A 15318-nucleotide genomic window follows, 5' to 3' on the forward strand; every position below is an offset into this window, starting at 1 on the left:
ATTTTCATGGGCAAGTGACCATATTTCTAAATTTCTCATCTCATATGCGGAATACTTGTAGGGTCCACTTCATTAGCCTTTTGTATGGAAAAAACTTTGTATGTGTTAAAAGTGCAAAGTAAATGTGTGAGCTCTTTTTATTAGGCATATATTTCTTAAGTACATCAGTTTTGTCACAGAGACTGATAGAGGGAGGAGATATACTTGGGAGGGAATTATCAGCTCTGACTTCTGAAATGGCCCTCATTACTCTCCTTAATTTATAATAGGGCAAGAAGAAACTTACTGGACATGATTCATCTAAATAGCCTTGAATCTAACATTTCCATAAACTTCATTCTCTACAACATAAAATAGGCAGGTATTGATAGTCTTAAGTTTTTGTGGAGTATTTATTTATACCCATTTCATCAGGATACTGACTAGAATCATGTAATTCTAAAGTTATGATAGATTAGTGATCCAATATCTCCATTATGCACAAATGAGGAACCAGACTCAGAGAAGCAAACTGTTCGATGACCACACAGCTTCTTCTTAAACCAGCTAATATCATATAATTATCAACAGATAATATAAATATCTACTTTAAATAAAAGTTCACAGTAACCTGGTGACACATGGGTGAAACATGACAATTTTATACAAAATGGCTTTTTTTTTTTTTCTGTTTTCAAGAACAGATTAAAATAAAACTGCGACAGATAACACCAGGCCATTTCCCACTAGATTTATTGCCAAATATAAAATCTTCAGGCCAAATCACTATGTTTAAATGTCTGTGAATGCAATCAAAGTAAATTCTATTCTCATTCAGATAAAACTATTTTGTGCCACTGTATGGAATTGAAAGCCTATACTTGCAATTGGGAAAAAACAAACAAACAAATCCCACAACCTCACAATATCTAACAGCTAAATTGTTGATAAGTTATATAAAGGTTGCTCTAAACATCCATTCTTAAAATGGGGAAGGAAAGGGGACATTAATGATTTTAGCAAAAACTTGTTAGCAGAGAATATAAATTCCATTAGGTGTTGTTTAAGTCCTTGGATATTTTTACATGTCAAATACTTGTGGAAATTAACTTTCAAAAAACCATGTACAACTTAAAAATGATGTGGTATAATAAAAAAAGGAATACTTTTATATATGGGATTTTATTTTGCACTGCTAAAACAATTTCATTATAGGCCAAAGGAAAGAGAAAGAAAAAAGATAAAACCACCACATTTAGCAAATTACCAAAGCTTTTCCACCTTTGCTTTTTTTTTTTTTTAATCAGGATTTTTTGTCTGGTAATTTATTGTCACATCCCTTTTGAAAACAGACAAAATGCTTACCATATACCAAAGATTACAGGCTGCCACTAAAAGAAAAACTTTACACATTCACTGTACATCTAAGCTGGAAAACTGTCCTGCATGAAAAATATACTTAGAAATCATGTCAATAAATGAAAAACACAGAAAACATTATTATGTTTAAGAAAAAGATTAATGTCCTCATAATGTGTCTTTGAATCTGGATATTAATTCTTAGTGGTGCTATTTTGACACATATTAATTCCTCTTGTATTTATGCACTCATACTGTAATTTTACCTACAGTATTCATTAAGGCAAACAACTAATGCATTTCTGAAGAGGTGTTATGGAAATTGTGTTCAAACAGCAAACATTTGGCATTAAAATAGGTTAACACATATATAGCTTCTAGTATTATACATTAAGCATTCTTCTTGGACTTTGATAATAACAAGAAAAAGATGAACATGCTAACAATGTCAAAAAGGTTCAAAATTCAGTGTCCAAGCAATTCCTAACAATGCCTCCGTAGTCATTGTTTTCAAGCTCTAAACAGTATAGAATTTATGCAAATGCATTAAAGAATAATAGCTTGGCAAATACACCCAAGCAGGTTAAACTATATATACAGAAAGTAAATGATAAATACAGAATTAAAAGAGACCTTCTGTTTTCTTTATAGCCTTGAAAATTGACAAACTTTTTGAGGACAGTTCTACAATATTAAACATTAGGTAACCAGAGGTGCTTGGGAAACCTAACTACACAAACTGATTTAAAATACTCCAATGACTTTTGTAGTGTTTAATACAATTCAGTTTGTAGTCAAGGGCACAAGACAACATTTAACAAAAATAATCACATCAATTGAACTAGAAATCAAATGCAAATATATATGAATACAATCTCCAAAATCTGTCTTTTAAGTGAACATTAACCATTTATTCAAAGTTATACAAGAATTTGAAGGATAAAGTCTTCTGTGACACAAAGCCATTTCATAATAGTTTCATGTCTCAGGTGAGCAGTGGGAGATAGGGTGAAAGAACAAGTTAGTAGGCCCCATTCAGGCACCTAGAAAGCAAAAATAGGCTCAACAGCAGCCTCCACCAGCTTGTTGTCCTCCCTGACTGCCAGAGTGTGTTGCATTAGTAGCGGCATGCTGAGGGCCGATTTTAATGCCATTTGCCTGAAATAATTAAAAGGATAAAACAGTGAATTTCATCTGGGAAAAAACAGACCTGTAACACAAATCATATTTTTTAGCAACTCTTTAATTCACCTTACTCACCACATTACAAAGTTTAGCAAGTACTGATATTGAACAGTACCTAGTCATAATTAGATGCCAAATTGATAACAAAGACCTTTCCTCTAAAAAACAAAACACTCTAGCATTTTATTTAAAGATACTTGACAGCCAGAATAAGCTCAGGATAAATAGGTGTTGTGAACTGTGGGTTGTTTTGAGTTTCTTGTAATGTAAAATCTTTAAACATAATTTTATTTCAAATAAATCTTTAAAGACAAAAATATTCCAAGCCCGTGATGCTATAACAGAATATAAAATGTCTTCTTTCCCTACAGCATTTCTGATGCATGTTGAATCAGCTGTACAGGCTAAGGGCATACGAGTGTTCTGTGTCATCAATAATTTCTATGATCCCCAAAGACATGGCAACTGGCCAAGAACCCACACACAGCAGATTTCTTTCATTCATCAAACTCACACTTATATCTTAACCTTCACTCCCTCAAGTGGATTTTACCTAAAAATACAACACTTTAAGAAAAGTAATACAGTAGCTTCAGAAATTAAGCTCTTAAGGAAACTTTGCGTCACAGTAAATCTCAGATTTATAGTGCTTGGCAGTTGTTCTGCAACACTAGTAGCCTTGGGGTTTCTGGCACTAACTCAGTATTGACAGCAGCTGATGTGGTTTCTTTTCGCTCTTTTGACTCCTCTTTAATAAAAAGCATGCCCTATGGCTCATTGGTTTTGCCCCCTCTGGGCTGGTAGCAACTTCTTGAGGAATCAAGGAGCCAGACTTGGCATTAAGCCAAATAAATAGCACGGACTGTTGGCTCTTGACAGCATATTGCAATCAAAGCTCCATAAGGCACAGTAAAGCAGTCAGCTACTTTATGAAACTAGACAGAAACAATGAAGGGGCTTTTTTAAATAGAGGCCCCAATTATTGTTCAATTTATATGGCATCAGTCTCTGAATGGCATCTCCTTTAAACTAACAAGTCCTATAGTCACATTAATAAAGAAAAAAGAACATTATTCTTAAAACCATAGATTTATGAGAATGAATGCAAAATATTGTAAAACATAACTTACACTTGGTTCTTTAGGAAAAAAGTATATAAACATTAATTTCTATATATTAGTATTATTGAAATGATTAAAAGCTCATTCATATTCAGACCAAGAGGTACAAACAGCTAGTTTTTTATAGGGTTTTCCTAACTTTAAAATTGCTATCTTTCCCCCTTCTAACCATGCAAGCATTAAGACAGTGAAAAGTCTAAAAGTTTCCTCAGAACAAATGTACATGTAATATACTCAACAAGGTCATTCAATAAATAATTAACGGTGACTACTACATGCAAGATGCTGTGCTAGGCACTTGATGGGATCCAAAGGCAATTAAACTGTCTTGTCCTTATTACATGGAGCTCATTGTTGTAGAGACAACATGACAGATTTCTTATAAAAACTGAATATGGCCAGTGCACAATAAAATCTATCTCCTCAGGTGGAACAGAACCTCATGAAAAAACTTCTAATTTATGTTTTACAGCTAACAGATTTTACAAAATAATCAGCTCAAGATAGTTTTATTTGGATTTATGTTCAAATAAATAATGAGCATACACACACACATATATTTATATATAAATTATGAACAAATAATGAACTTACTATGCAGTAATTCAACCCCCTGAAAACCTGATGTGTTGTATTTAGTGTAATTTTCAAAGTATATTGGATAGCTCAGAGAGCAGTACATCTGTTATCAGCAACATGGCCTCTCTTTATCTATATACTGGAAAATTATTCCTGAAAGCAGATGACACCATATGGACAAGTGGATGAAAGTGGATTTTCTTTCCTCTTTGGGGGATTTATATTATTTTGTATTGGTGTATGGATGAAAAGGGTCATTTACTTTAATCCATTTTCACCACAACTTTTAGTGACACTTTACTAAAATGTCAAGCATAAATATGCAAATATCATTATATCTATCAAGTCTTTCATTTGGTTATGAAGGTCTTCTTTCATGTACATCTTCAACAAATCCTATATAATTTTAAAGATTTATTATGAAATTCATGCATTTTAAAATTAATATTTCATACCGTTTGGATTTTTTTATTTTGAAACTAAATATTAGACAATGAAAGAAATTACCTCATTATTAATGTCAAAAACTCCTTCTTGGATTTTTTCATAAATTTCTTTTGCTGTATTAATAAATGCCTAAATTAAAAAAAAAACAACTAAGATTAGATTCGTTGAAAAATCTATAGTTTACTGTAAAGACAGACATAAATAAATAAATATAGAAACAAAACCTGAGCAAGGTTATGAGGGTAGACCATTAACAATTACTTTTGCTGTATTAATTGTAATTTCTAAACTATGTAACAATATAACAATAAGATCTTTTTTAAAAAAACTGTCTTAATAATAAAAACTGTAATCTTAATTCAATTTTACATGACAGACTCCCAAAAAACACTAGATGCACACATCACGCTGAAAAAGGTTAATATTTTCTCCCACAACAAGACTAAGTTTTACTTGCTACACAAAATTTAATCCAGAATAAGCAACATTTAGAAATTTTTTTTTTTAATACCCTTTTATTTACAGGTTATATGCATGGATAACTTTACAGCGTTAACAATTGCCAAACCTCTTGTTCCAATTTTTCACCTCTTACCCCCCCACCCCCTCCCCTAGATGGCAGGATGACCAGTAGATGTTAAATACATTAAAATATAAATTAGATACACAATAAGTATACATGACCAAAACATTATTTTGCTGTATAAAAAGAATCAGACTCTGAAATATTGTACAATTAGCTTGTGAAGGAAATCAAAAATGCAGGTGGGCATAAATATAGGGATTGGGAATTCAATGTAATGGTTTTTAGTTATCTCCCAAAGTTCTTTCTCTGGGCATAGTTGGTTCAGTTCATTACTGCTCCATTGGAAATGATTTGGTTGATCTCGTTGCTGAGGATGGCCAGGTCCATCAGAACTGGTCATCATACAGTATGCAACATTTAGAAATTAGCTACAATTAAAAACGCACAAAATCAGTTCATTACTGCTCCATTGGAAATGATTTGGTTGATCTCGTTGCTGAGGATGGCCAGGTCCATCAGAACTGGTCATCATATAGTATGCAACATTTAGAAATTAGCTACAATTAAAAACGCACAATGATTAAGTATATAAAAATAACACCTAGAGGACATTGTATTTGACCATGTTAAAAACTAGTTAATACTATCAATAAATAATGCATTTTAAGGCTCTTCAACCTGAGTTTATAAAAATTCATGCAAGGATTCTATCTCCTAAGCAGAAGCCCACTAATGCTGATCTAACTCAAATATAAAAAAGTAAACAGATTCATGGAAAGGAACAATCATTTCTACACTGGAAGCATTTGACTGCTGAACTTGCCACAAGAGCTTTGTTTCCTAATTAACAGGACTGATATGTTTTCACCTTTAAAGGCCTTACAGCTCCCCAGAGTAATCAATCTACTGCAGCTCAATTACTGCACCAAGCACACACCATAGCCAGTGAAGGAGACTTGAACGACCGTGGCAAGAACAGAGAGATATGAATATGCATAAATTCTTAAGTGGGTGATCGAATCATCACAGAGGGTCATGAGAATTTGTGGCAAAATAATGAGAAGAATTAATCATTGCAGATTCATAAGGCACTTAGGAAGTGAGTATTTTTTTCAAATGTGTGCTGGAGTTGCAAAGAAAAAATTGGCTTTTATCCAACTTTGAATTGATTCACATTCCTCAAAACTGACGTTTTCCCATATAACAAGGAAAAAATTACTCTTATCATTATCACTACTTCTAATAACATTTCAATTATTATGATGATCTTATAACCTGACTTACTAAAAACTAGTATTAAAGGCTTTAAAAATTCACAAAGCCAGAATTCCTAAGGGGAAATCAACTTTCATGTTTAACTAAAACGTTAATAACCACAAAGTCCAAGAAATGTGTTATACCCTCACATTAAACACAACTTTACACTTTAGCAGACATTGTTAAATGTGTCAAATTATGTAAATAAACTGCCCTCTAAATTAACTGAATCTACTTGAAATTAAAACAGTGCAACTTAATCAAACTGCACTATTTAAATCTTCATGAGTCACTAATAATTAAATAATTAGTATACCTTATAAGATTTCTTTTGGTAACAACTTTGAAGTGCTCCTCTAACTAATGGACTAAAGATGTGTGCATTTTATAGTCAAAAGATGTAGAACATTCATTGTACAGGACTGCTTTCATTACAATAAAGTTATTTTGGATTTTTTTTTTAAACTTGGAGAGTAGTTTGGAACTATGCTCAAAAAGTTATCAAACTGTGCATACCCTTTGATCCAGCAGTGTTACTACTGGGCTTATATCCCAAAGAGATTATAAAGAAGGGAAAGGGACCTGTATGTGCCAAAATGTTTGTGGCAGCCCTATTTGTAGTGGCTAGAAACTGGAAAATGAATGGATGCCCATCAATTGGAGAATGGTTGGGTAAATTGTGGTATATGAATGTTATGGAATATTATTGTTCTGTAAGAAATGACCAGCAGGATGAATACAGAGAGGCTTGGAGAGACTTGCATGAACTGATGCTAAGTGAAATGAGCAGAAGCAGGAGATCATCTGTATGAGGATGCATTCTGATGGAAGTGGATTTCTTCGACAAAGAGAAGATCTAACTCAGTTTCAATTGATCAATGATGGACAGAAGCAGCTACACCCAAAGAAAGAACACTGGGAAACGAATGTGAACTGTTTGCATTTTTGTTTTTCTTCCCGGGTTATCTCTACCTTCGCTATCCAATTCTTCCTGTGCAACAAGAGAACCATTTGGTTCTGCACACATATATTGTATCTAGGATATACTGTGACCTATTTAACATATATAGAACTGCTTGCCATCTGTGGAAGGGGGTGGAGGAAGGGAGGGGAAAAATCCAAACAGAAGTGAGTGCAAGGGATAATGTTGTAAAAAATTACCCTTTCATGGGTTCTGTCAATAAAAAACTAAAACAATAAATAAATAAACTTTCTATAACTGAGAGAAGTCTTTAGGGAAAAGGTTTACAATAGGAAAACAGAAAAAGAACATCAACTAGTTTGCAAAGCCTTGGCTGGATATTGATAATTGTAATGAGAAAACAAAAACGCTGTTCTAATCCCAATCTTGACCAAGTCACACACACACACACAAAAAAAGAGTCACAGAAAAATGCTAACCTTTAAAAAAAATGGTGACATTCAATTATAAAATTTGATAACTCAAATGTAGAATTCTTAAAAAATAACATTTATTGTCAAAGGATATGAACAAACAATTTTTGATGAAGTTAAAAAATTGCTCTAAACCATTATTGATCAAAGAAATGCAAAGACAACTCCAAGGTATATCTTTCAGATGTACCGAGATATACTCTCAGACATCCAATATACATCTCTCAGATTGGCTAAGATGACAGGAAAAAATAATGATAAAATATTGGAGAAGATGGGAAAGTGGAATTATTGATCCAGTAGTGTCTCTACTAGGTCTCTATCCCAAAGAGACCATAAAACAAGGAAAACAGGGGCAGCTAAGGTGGTGTAGTGGATATAACACCAGCCCTAAAGTCAGGAGGCCCCGAGTTCAAATCTACCTCATACACTTAACACTTCCCTAAGCTGTGTGATCCTTGGCAAGTCACTTAACCTCAATTGCCTCAGGAAACAAACAACAACCAAAAAACAAACAAACAAAAAAAAAAAAAAACAGGGAAAAGGACTCAAAATGTTTGTAGTGGCAGGGGTATTGGAAACTGAATGGATATCCATCAGTTGGGGAATGGCTAAATAAGTGAATGTTATGGAATATTGTTTATAAGAAATGATCATCACAATGATTTCAGAAAGGCCTGGAGAGAGTTACATGAATAGATGCTGAGTGAAGTGAGTAGAACCAAGAACACTGTATAAGGTTATGCAATGATCAACTGTGATGGACTTGGCTCTTTTCAACAATGAAGTGATTCAGGTCATTTCAAGACACAAACAAAGTCATCTGCATCCAAAGGGAGGACTGTAAGGACTGATTGTGGATCACATAGTATTTTACCTTTTGTTGCTGTTTGCTTGCTTTTTGTTTTCCATCTCATATTTTTCCCTTTTTGATATGAATTTTCTTGTGCACCTCAATAAATGTGGAAATATACAGAAGAGTTGTACAAGTCTAACATATATTGGATGGTCTAGGGAACGGGGTTCTTCCTAAACAAGCAGTATAACATTTCCCAAAAAGTAATATAACCATATCAAATTGAAAATGCTATTTAAAATAAGCAAAAATGTTTCTTCTATTTTGTTTTGGTGAGGCAGTTGAAGTCCAAAATGATTTGCCTAGGGTCACACAGCATACACATGAAGTATGTACTACATATGTTTTAGGCTGAATTTGAACTCAGATCCTTCCAACTTCAGGTCTACTGACTCACTTACTTGCCTTAAATAGTTTTAATTGTAAATTGCCTTGTCCAAAATCTTATTTACAGCTACAATAACATTTTACTTATCTAGATATTTATATAACTTCAACAAATTGAAAGCTACCTGAGAATCAAGAAACAAAAGCCTCTGAGAAATCAAGGTAGATGTTAAAAGATGATACACTAAATAAGAGAAGCTACTAACAAGTAGAGGCTTTTTTCCCCCCTTTTTTTACCTTTTTTTGGTATCTCTAGTGCTTAATATAATATCTGGCACATAAAAGAAGCTTAATAAATGTTTGACTCATTTTAGAGATGGACTGCTTATTTAACATTCTAGATTACAATATTCAGAGCAGGCAAAGAAGAGTTCAACAGGCCAGAATAATTTGTTGACAGAGTGAGTAATTAAGAATAGACACAGGACAAGAACTCAAAACAAAACTCAAAACCCCAAAAGTGGTATTATTCCTTAATAGCATCCTTGTATAAGAACATTTTACCGTGATGGTTCAGCAATGATGAAATTAGATCTAGTCAAGAAATTAGAGACGCATTCAAAATAAGAAATGTTTATTTAAAAAAAATTAAATAAAATAAGAATGGCATTGATGAGTTTAATTTTCAGTAAACTGCCTCCTACTTGGGGTAACTTTGGTAAAATTATTCAACCCCTCAGTTTTCCAATCTGGAAAATGAAGAGTTGGACTAGCTAACTTAAGCTCCTTTTTAGCTCTATATCTATGATCACATAATCTGTGTGAATTTTAAAATATTACCTAGTCCAAATCTATGAAATATAGATTTAAGTAGAAAATTTTTAATGAAAGCATCAGAGAGGTCATTTAAGAACTACAAGTGGAAAATGTGTTGTTGTGGGAAGCTAAAATATTTAACAGTTCAAATAATTCATTTTTCAAAAAAGTTTTTGTCTTAATTGCCTAGAACATTGCAAGGTTAAGTGATTTGCCTAGGGTCACATAATCAGTATATATCAGAAGGGCATCTTGAATTCAGATGCCTTTTTCTGACCTTGAGGCTGGCTGTCCCTTTTTATATTACTTTTATCTAAAGTCAACATTAAACCAACAATTTACTAGCACCAGATAAGTCAATGACTATAAAACTTGTCACTTCCATTTATTTTTTTTATCACTATTTCTTCTCCCTCAATATTAAAAAATAATAGCTGTCTTTTAGGCCACCCTGATTAAATTCTAGGTTCTTAATTTCTAATCCATTAGCACTTTTCCCTAGTTGCTGGCCTTTCAAGTCCTGAGAACATAACCTAGGCAATATCAACAACATATCTGACACACTTTAGTGTGTGTGTGTGTGTGTGTGTGTGTGTGTGATACACATCTATAAGAAATATAAATAAAATTATTCTTAACCACACAATAACCACTCACATAGTATATATAGTAAAGCATTAAAAAAAAAAGCCAAGAAAATTTGTAACTTAGTCTTACTTATTAGATAGCAATATATCCTACAGTAAATATGCATAGTAAATGAACTTTCACTCAAAAATTGGAAGTCAAAGTTAGTTACCATAAGTAATGAGGACATAAGCTGCCTTAAAATAGATCATTCAAAAAAAAAAAAAAAAAGGCAGAGGAATATATGTAAAGTGGAAACAGATGATAACTGTGTGGTGAGATACAAATAGTTAAAATATATAACAGTACAAAAATATTGAAATGCTTTCCCCATTACCATAAAGTAATATTTTTTTGTCTTTACGTAACATACTGCCATCTGGTGGCTATATTGAAGTTAAGGAACCTTATTTGGAATTGGCCGCTCCAGTATTTCATTTAAGCTTAAACATTTCTTAATCATTACCAAAGAGAATGAATATGCTCTGAAAGAGAGAAAGCCGTATGTATCTGTCAAGGATCAGATAAATGTCTGAGAGAAAATGGATAGAATGCAGTTTCATACTCCTCCCAGTTCCTTTTAAATACAAGGATATAGGATATATAATTATCAATACTGAGTCAACAAACTAACAAGCCAATGACTTTGACTCAGCAAAATATTAGATTGTATTATTTCAAAGATTAATAAAACATATAGAAATGGTTAAAAACAAAGATCAATTATGACATTATTGAAGACAAGTGATGTCAGCCTAACCTAATTTCTGACAATGTAACTCAAATGGAAGATGAAAGGAATGGTGCAGATATAATTTACCAAAATTTTGGAAAAGCAATTGACAAATTTTATTTCTGTGGGCGTTAATTTCTCAAATCTAGCCCTTCTTCTCAAATGAAGCTCTTTCTGTAATTCAATGTCCCAGAGAGTCACTGATTAAAATGTTGAATAGTAAACATATAGATGTCATGCCTGTCAGGTTTGTATATGATAAAAAATTGGGAGAGATAACCAATATACTGATGACAGAAAACATTTATAGGCTAGAAGGTTGGGCAACATCTAGTAGGATTAAATTTATTAAGAGATCTATGTATGAATGAATTTGAAAAGGAATGACTTTAACAAGTACAAGATAGTGGGAAGATGGCTATACAGAAGTTTAGCTGAAAATGATGTGGGGATTTTAATGCAGCTAGTAGTCAAACCTCAGAATAGTCATTAATTCAACTTTAGCTTATAATGAAGTTTTCTTTGGTCATGGAAATGCATTAAAAACAGAAAATTACAAGATGGGTTGTCTAGTTCCACCCCTTCATTTTATAGATGAGATCCAGGAAGTTTAAATAACTTGTCCAAATTATTAATAAGTCATTATATACTTTCATACTGTATCAGAGATGAATTTTTTCTAGAGCCAATGCTAGTGTTACACTCAACAGTATTTCTCCAAAGTGTTATTCAACTCCTTACCATCTCCCTAAGTGATAGTAGTAATGAAGCAGAAATGGTGGCAGAGCGCGCTAATAATCATATCCCTTTTCAAATGAAATTTTATTTTATCATATTCTAAACATTTAAATAACCAAAGGAAAAAAGAACTGCTTAAGTCACATCTTTATAAGGTTAGTTATAAAATTCATTAATTGGCATGCCAAATATGAAATCTTTGTCTAATGACCAATGAGTTAATACACTGAAGTGCTGAACTGTATCAACAGTATCCTTCCTATATAAATGAAACCAAAAGACAGAAACAAGTTGTAGTTAAATGGAAAGATAATTTATAGATTTTCTTTGGAAAGGCAAATACTACAATAGTTGTCAGAACTGATTTTAACACATATTCAAAGGTAAACAAGACATTTTGTGGTCCATTTTATATTTCAACAATGCTGTCACTTTATTATATGGTTTAAGGTCTGATACTGCTGAATTTCCTTCCTTTGCAGTAAATAACCTATTATCTTTTCTTATGAACCTATGAAACTGATTAAGTTTCTTCATTAATAAAACAGTGATGATAGCACCCACTAAACTCACAGGATGGTTGCGAGTCTAAATAATACATGTAAAATGCTTTGCAAATCCTGTTATATAAATGTTAGCTGCTTTTATTATAAAATCTATTGTACTGTAGTTTATACCCTATTCATTGAGAAACTCCTAGAAATAAAGAGGGTGAGTGTTAACAGGTTAACAGGAGTGTTAACATAGTGTTGGGAAAAGTCCTTTGCCCTCTTTGAGCCTAATTGGTACATTTCTAAAATGGGGAAGTTGAGAAGTTTCAGGCACCTTTACAGCTTTAGCCCTAGGTCAAGAGAACCTGCATTAAGATCCTGGTCCAGCCCTTTGCCACCAATGAGACTCTAGAGAAGTCACTTAATCTATATCTCTTTTCTCCCTACTGTTACATATAAGGTCCTCTGCTTCACTTTTCCTCCCCCCAAACCTCAAGAACCTCGTCACTGTACACTTGTAGAGTTGCCCAGGTAAGGGGCTTCAGAGACAAAAAGCACTGTGATTTTGGGAGAGTGATCTCCAACACCCTTCATTCTACACACCCCAAAATAACTGCCTCAACATTGACTTTTCACACCTTAAATGCATGTGCTAGATAGAGAACAGTTGAATCCTATTGAAGGTCAAACAGTATTCACTTCAGCATCATAGAGTTCTGTAATACCAGTTCTTACTGCAAGTAGTGCAATTCAATCTTTGTCTTAGTCCCTCTATTTTGGTTATCTCATTTGCTCCTGTGAGTTCAGTTATCGCTATGCTGATGTTCCCAGTATATTATTTAACTCTATTCTCTCCTACACTGCCTCTTGGATATCTCAAATTCGATGTTCTGAAGTCATCTCATACCAAAACAGAACTTTATCTTTCCTTCCAAGCCCTATTTTCACTACATTCTTCCTATTTCTCAAGATGCCCACGTGGTTCTTGTCAAACAGGCAGCTTTGAATTTCACCCATTCACCTTCGCAATATCTTTCATATACATCCCCTTTCCTTCGGCCATAGACATCATCCTAATTCATGCCTTCTAATTTACTTTCTCCCTGGATTGTGACAAAATGGTCTACTGCTGTATCTGTTTGCATAAAGTCTCTCCTTATTCTAATCCATCTCCATTGAGCTGGAAAAGTGATCGTCCTAAAACACAAGTCTGATTTCTAGTTAAAAAAAAAAAAAATCTACTGGCTCTTTATTGCCTCCAATCTCAAATATAAAATCCCCTGTGAGGCTTTGAAAGTTCTTCACAACCTGTATCTTTCCTATCTTTCCAGTCTTTGAAATTCTCTTCTCCTCAATACAGGGGATCCAACTGTATTGCTTTTCTCCCATGCTGCTTCACTTACATCTTTGGTTTCCTTCAAACCAAAAGGTTTCCTTCAAAATTCAGCTGTACTCAGCTGCAAGAGGCCTTTCCTGGTCTACCAGCTGTTAGTACTTTCCCCTCTGAGATTACTTTTTATCTTACTCTGTATCTTGCACATACCTAATTATCTATATTTTATCTTATCATTCGAATGTGAGCCCTGCAAAGGCAGCTGCTGTTGTTGCCTTTCTTTTCCCCCAGTACTTAGCACAGGTCCTGGCACATAGTAAATGCTTAAATCTATTTTTAGAAGAAATGTCTACATGTCAAGATCCTCAACTATTCCGTAATGCAGCTTGGTCAAAGTTGTCACGGGCATTGACTTGTCCAAAGTCACACCACCAGTTTGTATCATAGGTGAAACTAGCACTCAGAACGAAATAATCCTGATTCTGAAGTAGGTTATCTATCCACTGCAATAAGTTTCATATCAAAGGGAAATACGATATAAAATGTCAAAAGCCAATCAATTAATTTTCATCAGGTACCCAAGGAAGCACATAGTATAAAGATCACTGACTATCAAATCAAAAGATATGAGTTCAAATCTACCCTCTGCTTTTTTAATACTTGTGTGCCATGAGGGGCATGCCACTTCTCTGAGCCTCAATACAAAGAGTTGAAACACTTGTTATGGGCCAGAAATCTGCACTTGAAACAAGTACTAACAAGGTACTAACTCAGTGGAATTGATAATATAATGGTTATCTAGTTTAGTATGGTGATTAATAGTTTCTAGTTCAGTACATGTACTTAGTACTTAATATAGATCTAAAAGTTCACATCTATGATAATGTAATTAGAATACAGCATATAAGCTGGGACAAACTCAGCCAGGGTCAGAGAGAGAGAAGACAAGAGGACTGAAGGCGGGAGCTGAAGCTCTCAGAGCTAAGGAGAGACATTCACTCCACCTCACATCACCATGGGGGGCTGGCCTCCTGCATTTCCCCCACTGAGACCAAGGCCAGTCTGAAAGGCCCTCAAGGAAACTAGATTGTGAAGGAGATAATAAAGGATTTGGACTTTTAACAGTTGGCTTTTTACCTGTTGATTACTCTACTGAAAAGAAGGCTGTTCAGAGACCTCCAGAAAACCAACAAGAACACTACAGTTTGGCCTCCAAATGTGGGACTAAGGACCTACATGTGTGACCCAGAAATTAGGGTGAGTACAAAAACAGACAAGAAGGAAACTTTGTTAAGGCTGAAGTAGTGTTTTGGCTGAAATGGGACAAATGTTTAGAAAACAGTCTTCTTTTTCACCTTAAGGAAAATGTGTTGAATGCATAGTTAAACACATAAAAAACCAAGGTTTGATTGTAATTTGGGAGCAGATCATTGAACTTTTAGAAACATTACAATAAACATCTCCTTGGTTCTCTAAGGAAGAAGAATTAGACCTGGACAAGTGGAAATTAGTAGGAGAGCAACTAAGTGAATATTACAATGATAATGGT

At 33.8% G+C, this 15318-nt stretch overlaps 1 protein-coding gene across 1 annotated transcript in view; it reads right to left on the bottom strand.

The window, feature by feature from the left end:
* Window positions 1–654: 654 nt before the first annotated feature.
* RAB2A (RAB2A, member RAS oncogene family) overlaps window positions 655–15318 on the bottom strand; it is an 83489-nt gene continuing 68825 nt past the window's right edge. The window contains exons 7-8 of the mRNA XM_031946370.1: window positions 4731–4799; window positions 655–2496 (exon numbers count right to left, since the gene is read on the bottom strand). Of these exons, the coding sequence (XP_031802230.1) occupies window positions 2401–2496; window positions 4731–4799 (165 nt within the window). The 3' untranslated portion in view covers window positions 655–2400. The remainder of the gene's footprint in view (window positions 2497–4730; window positions 4800–15318) is intronic.

The sequence above is a fragment of the Sarcophilus harrisii genome, chromosome 1, assembly GCF_902635505.1.
Source record: "Sarcophilus harrisii chromosome 1, mSarHar1.11, whole genome shotgun sequence".
NCBI lineage: Eukaryota > Metazoa > Chordata > Mammalia > Dasyuromorphia > Dasyuridae > Sarcophilus > Sarcophilus harrisii.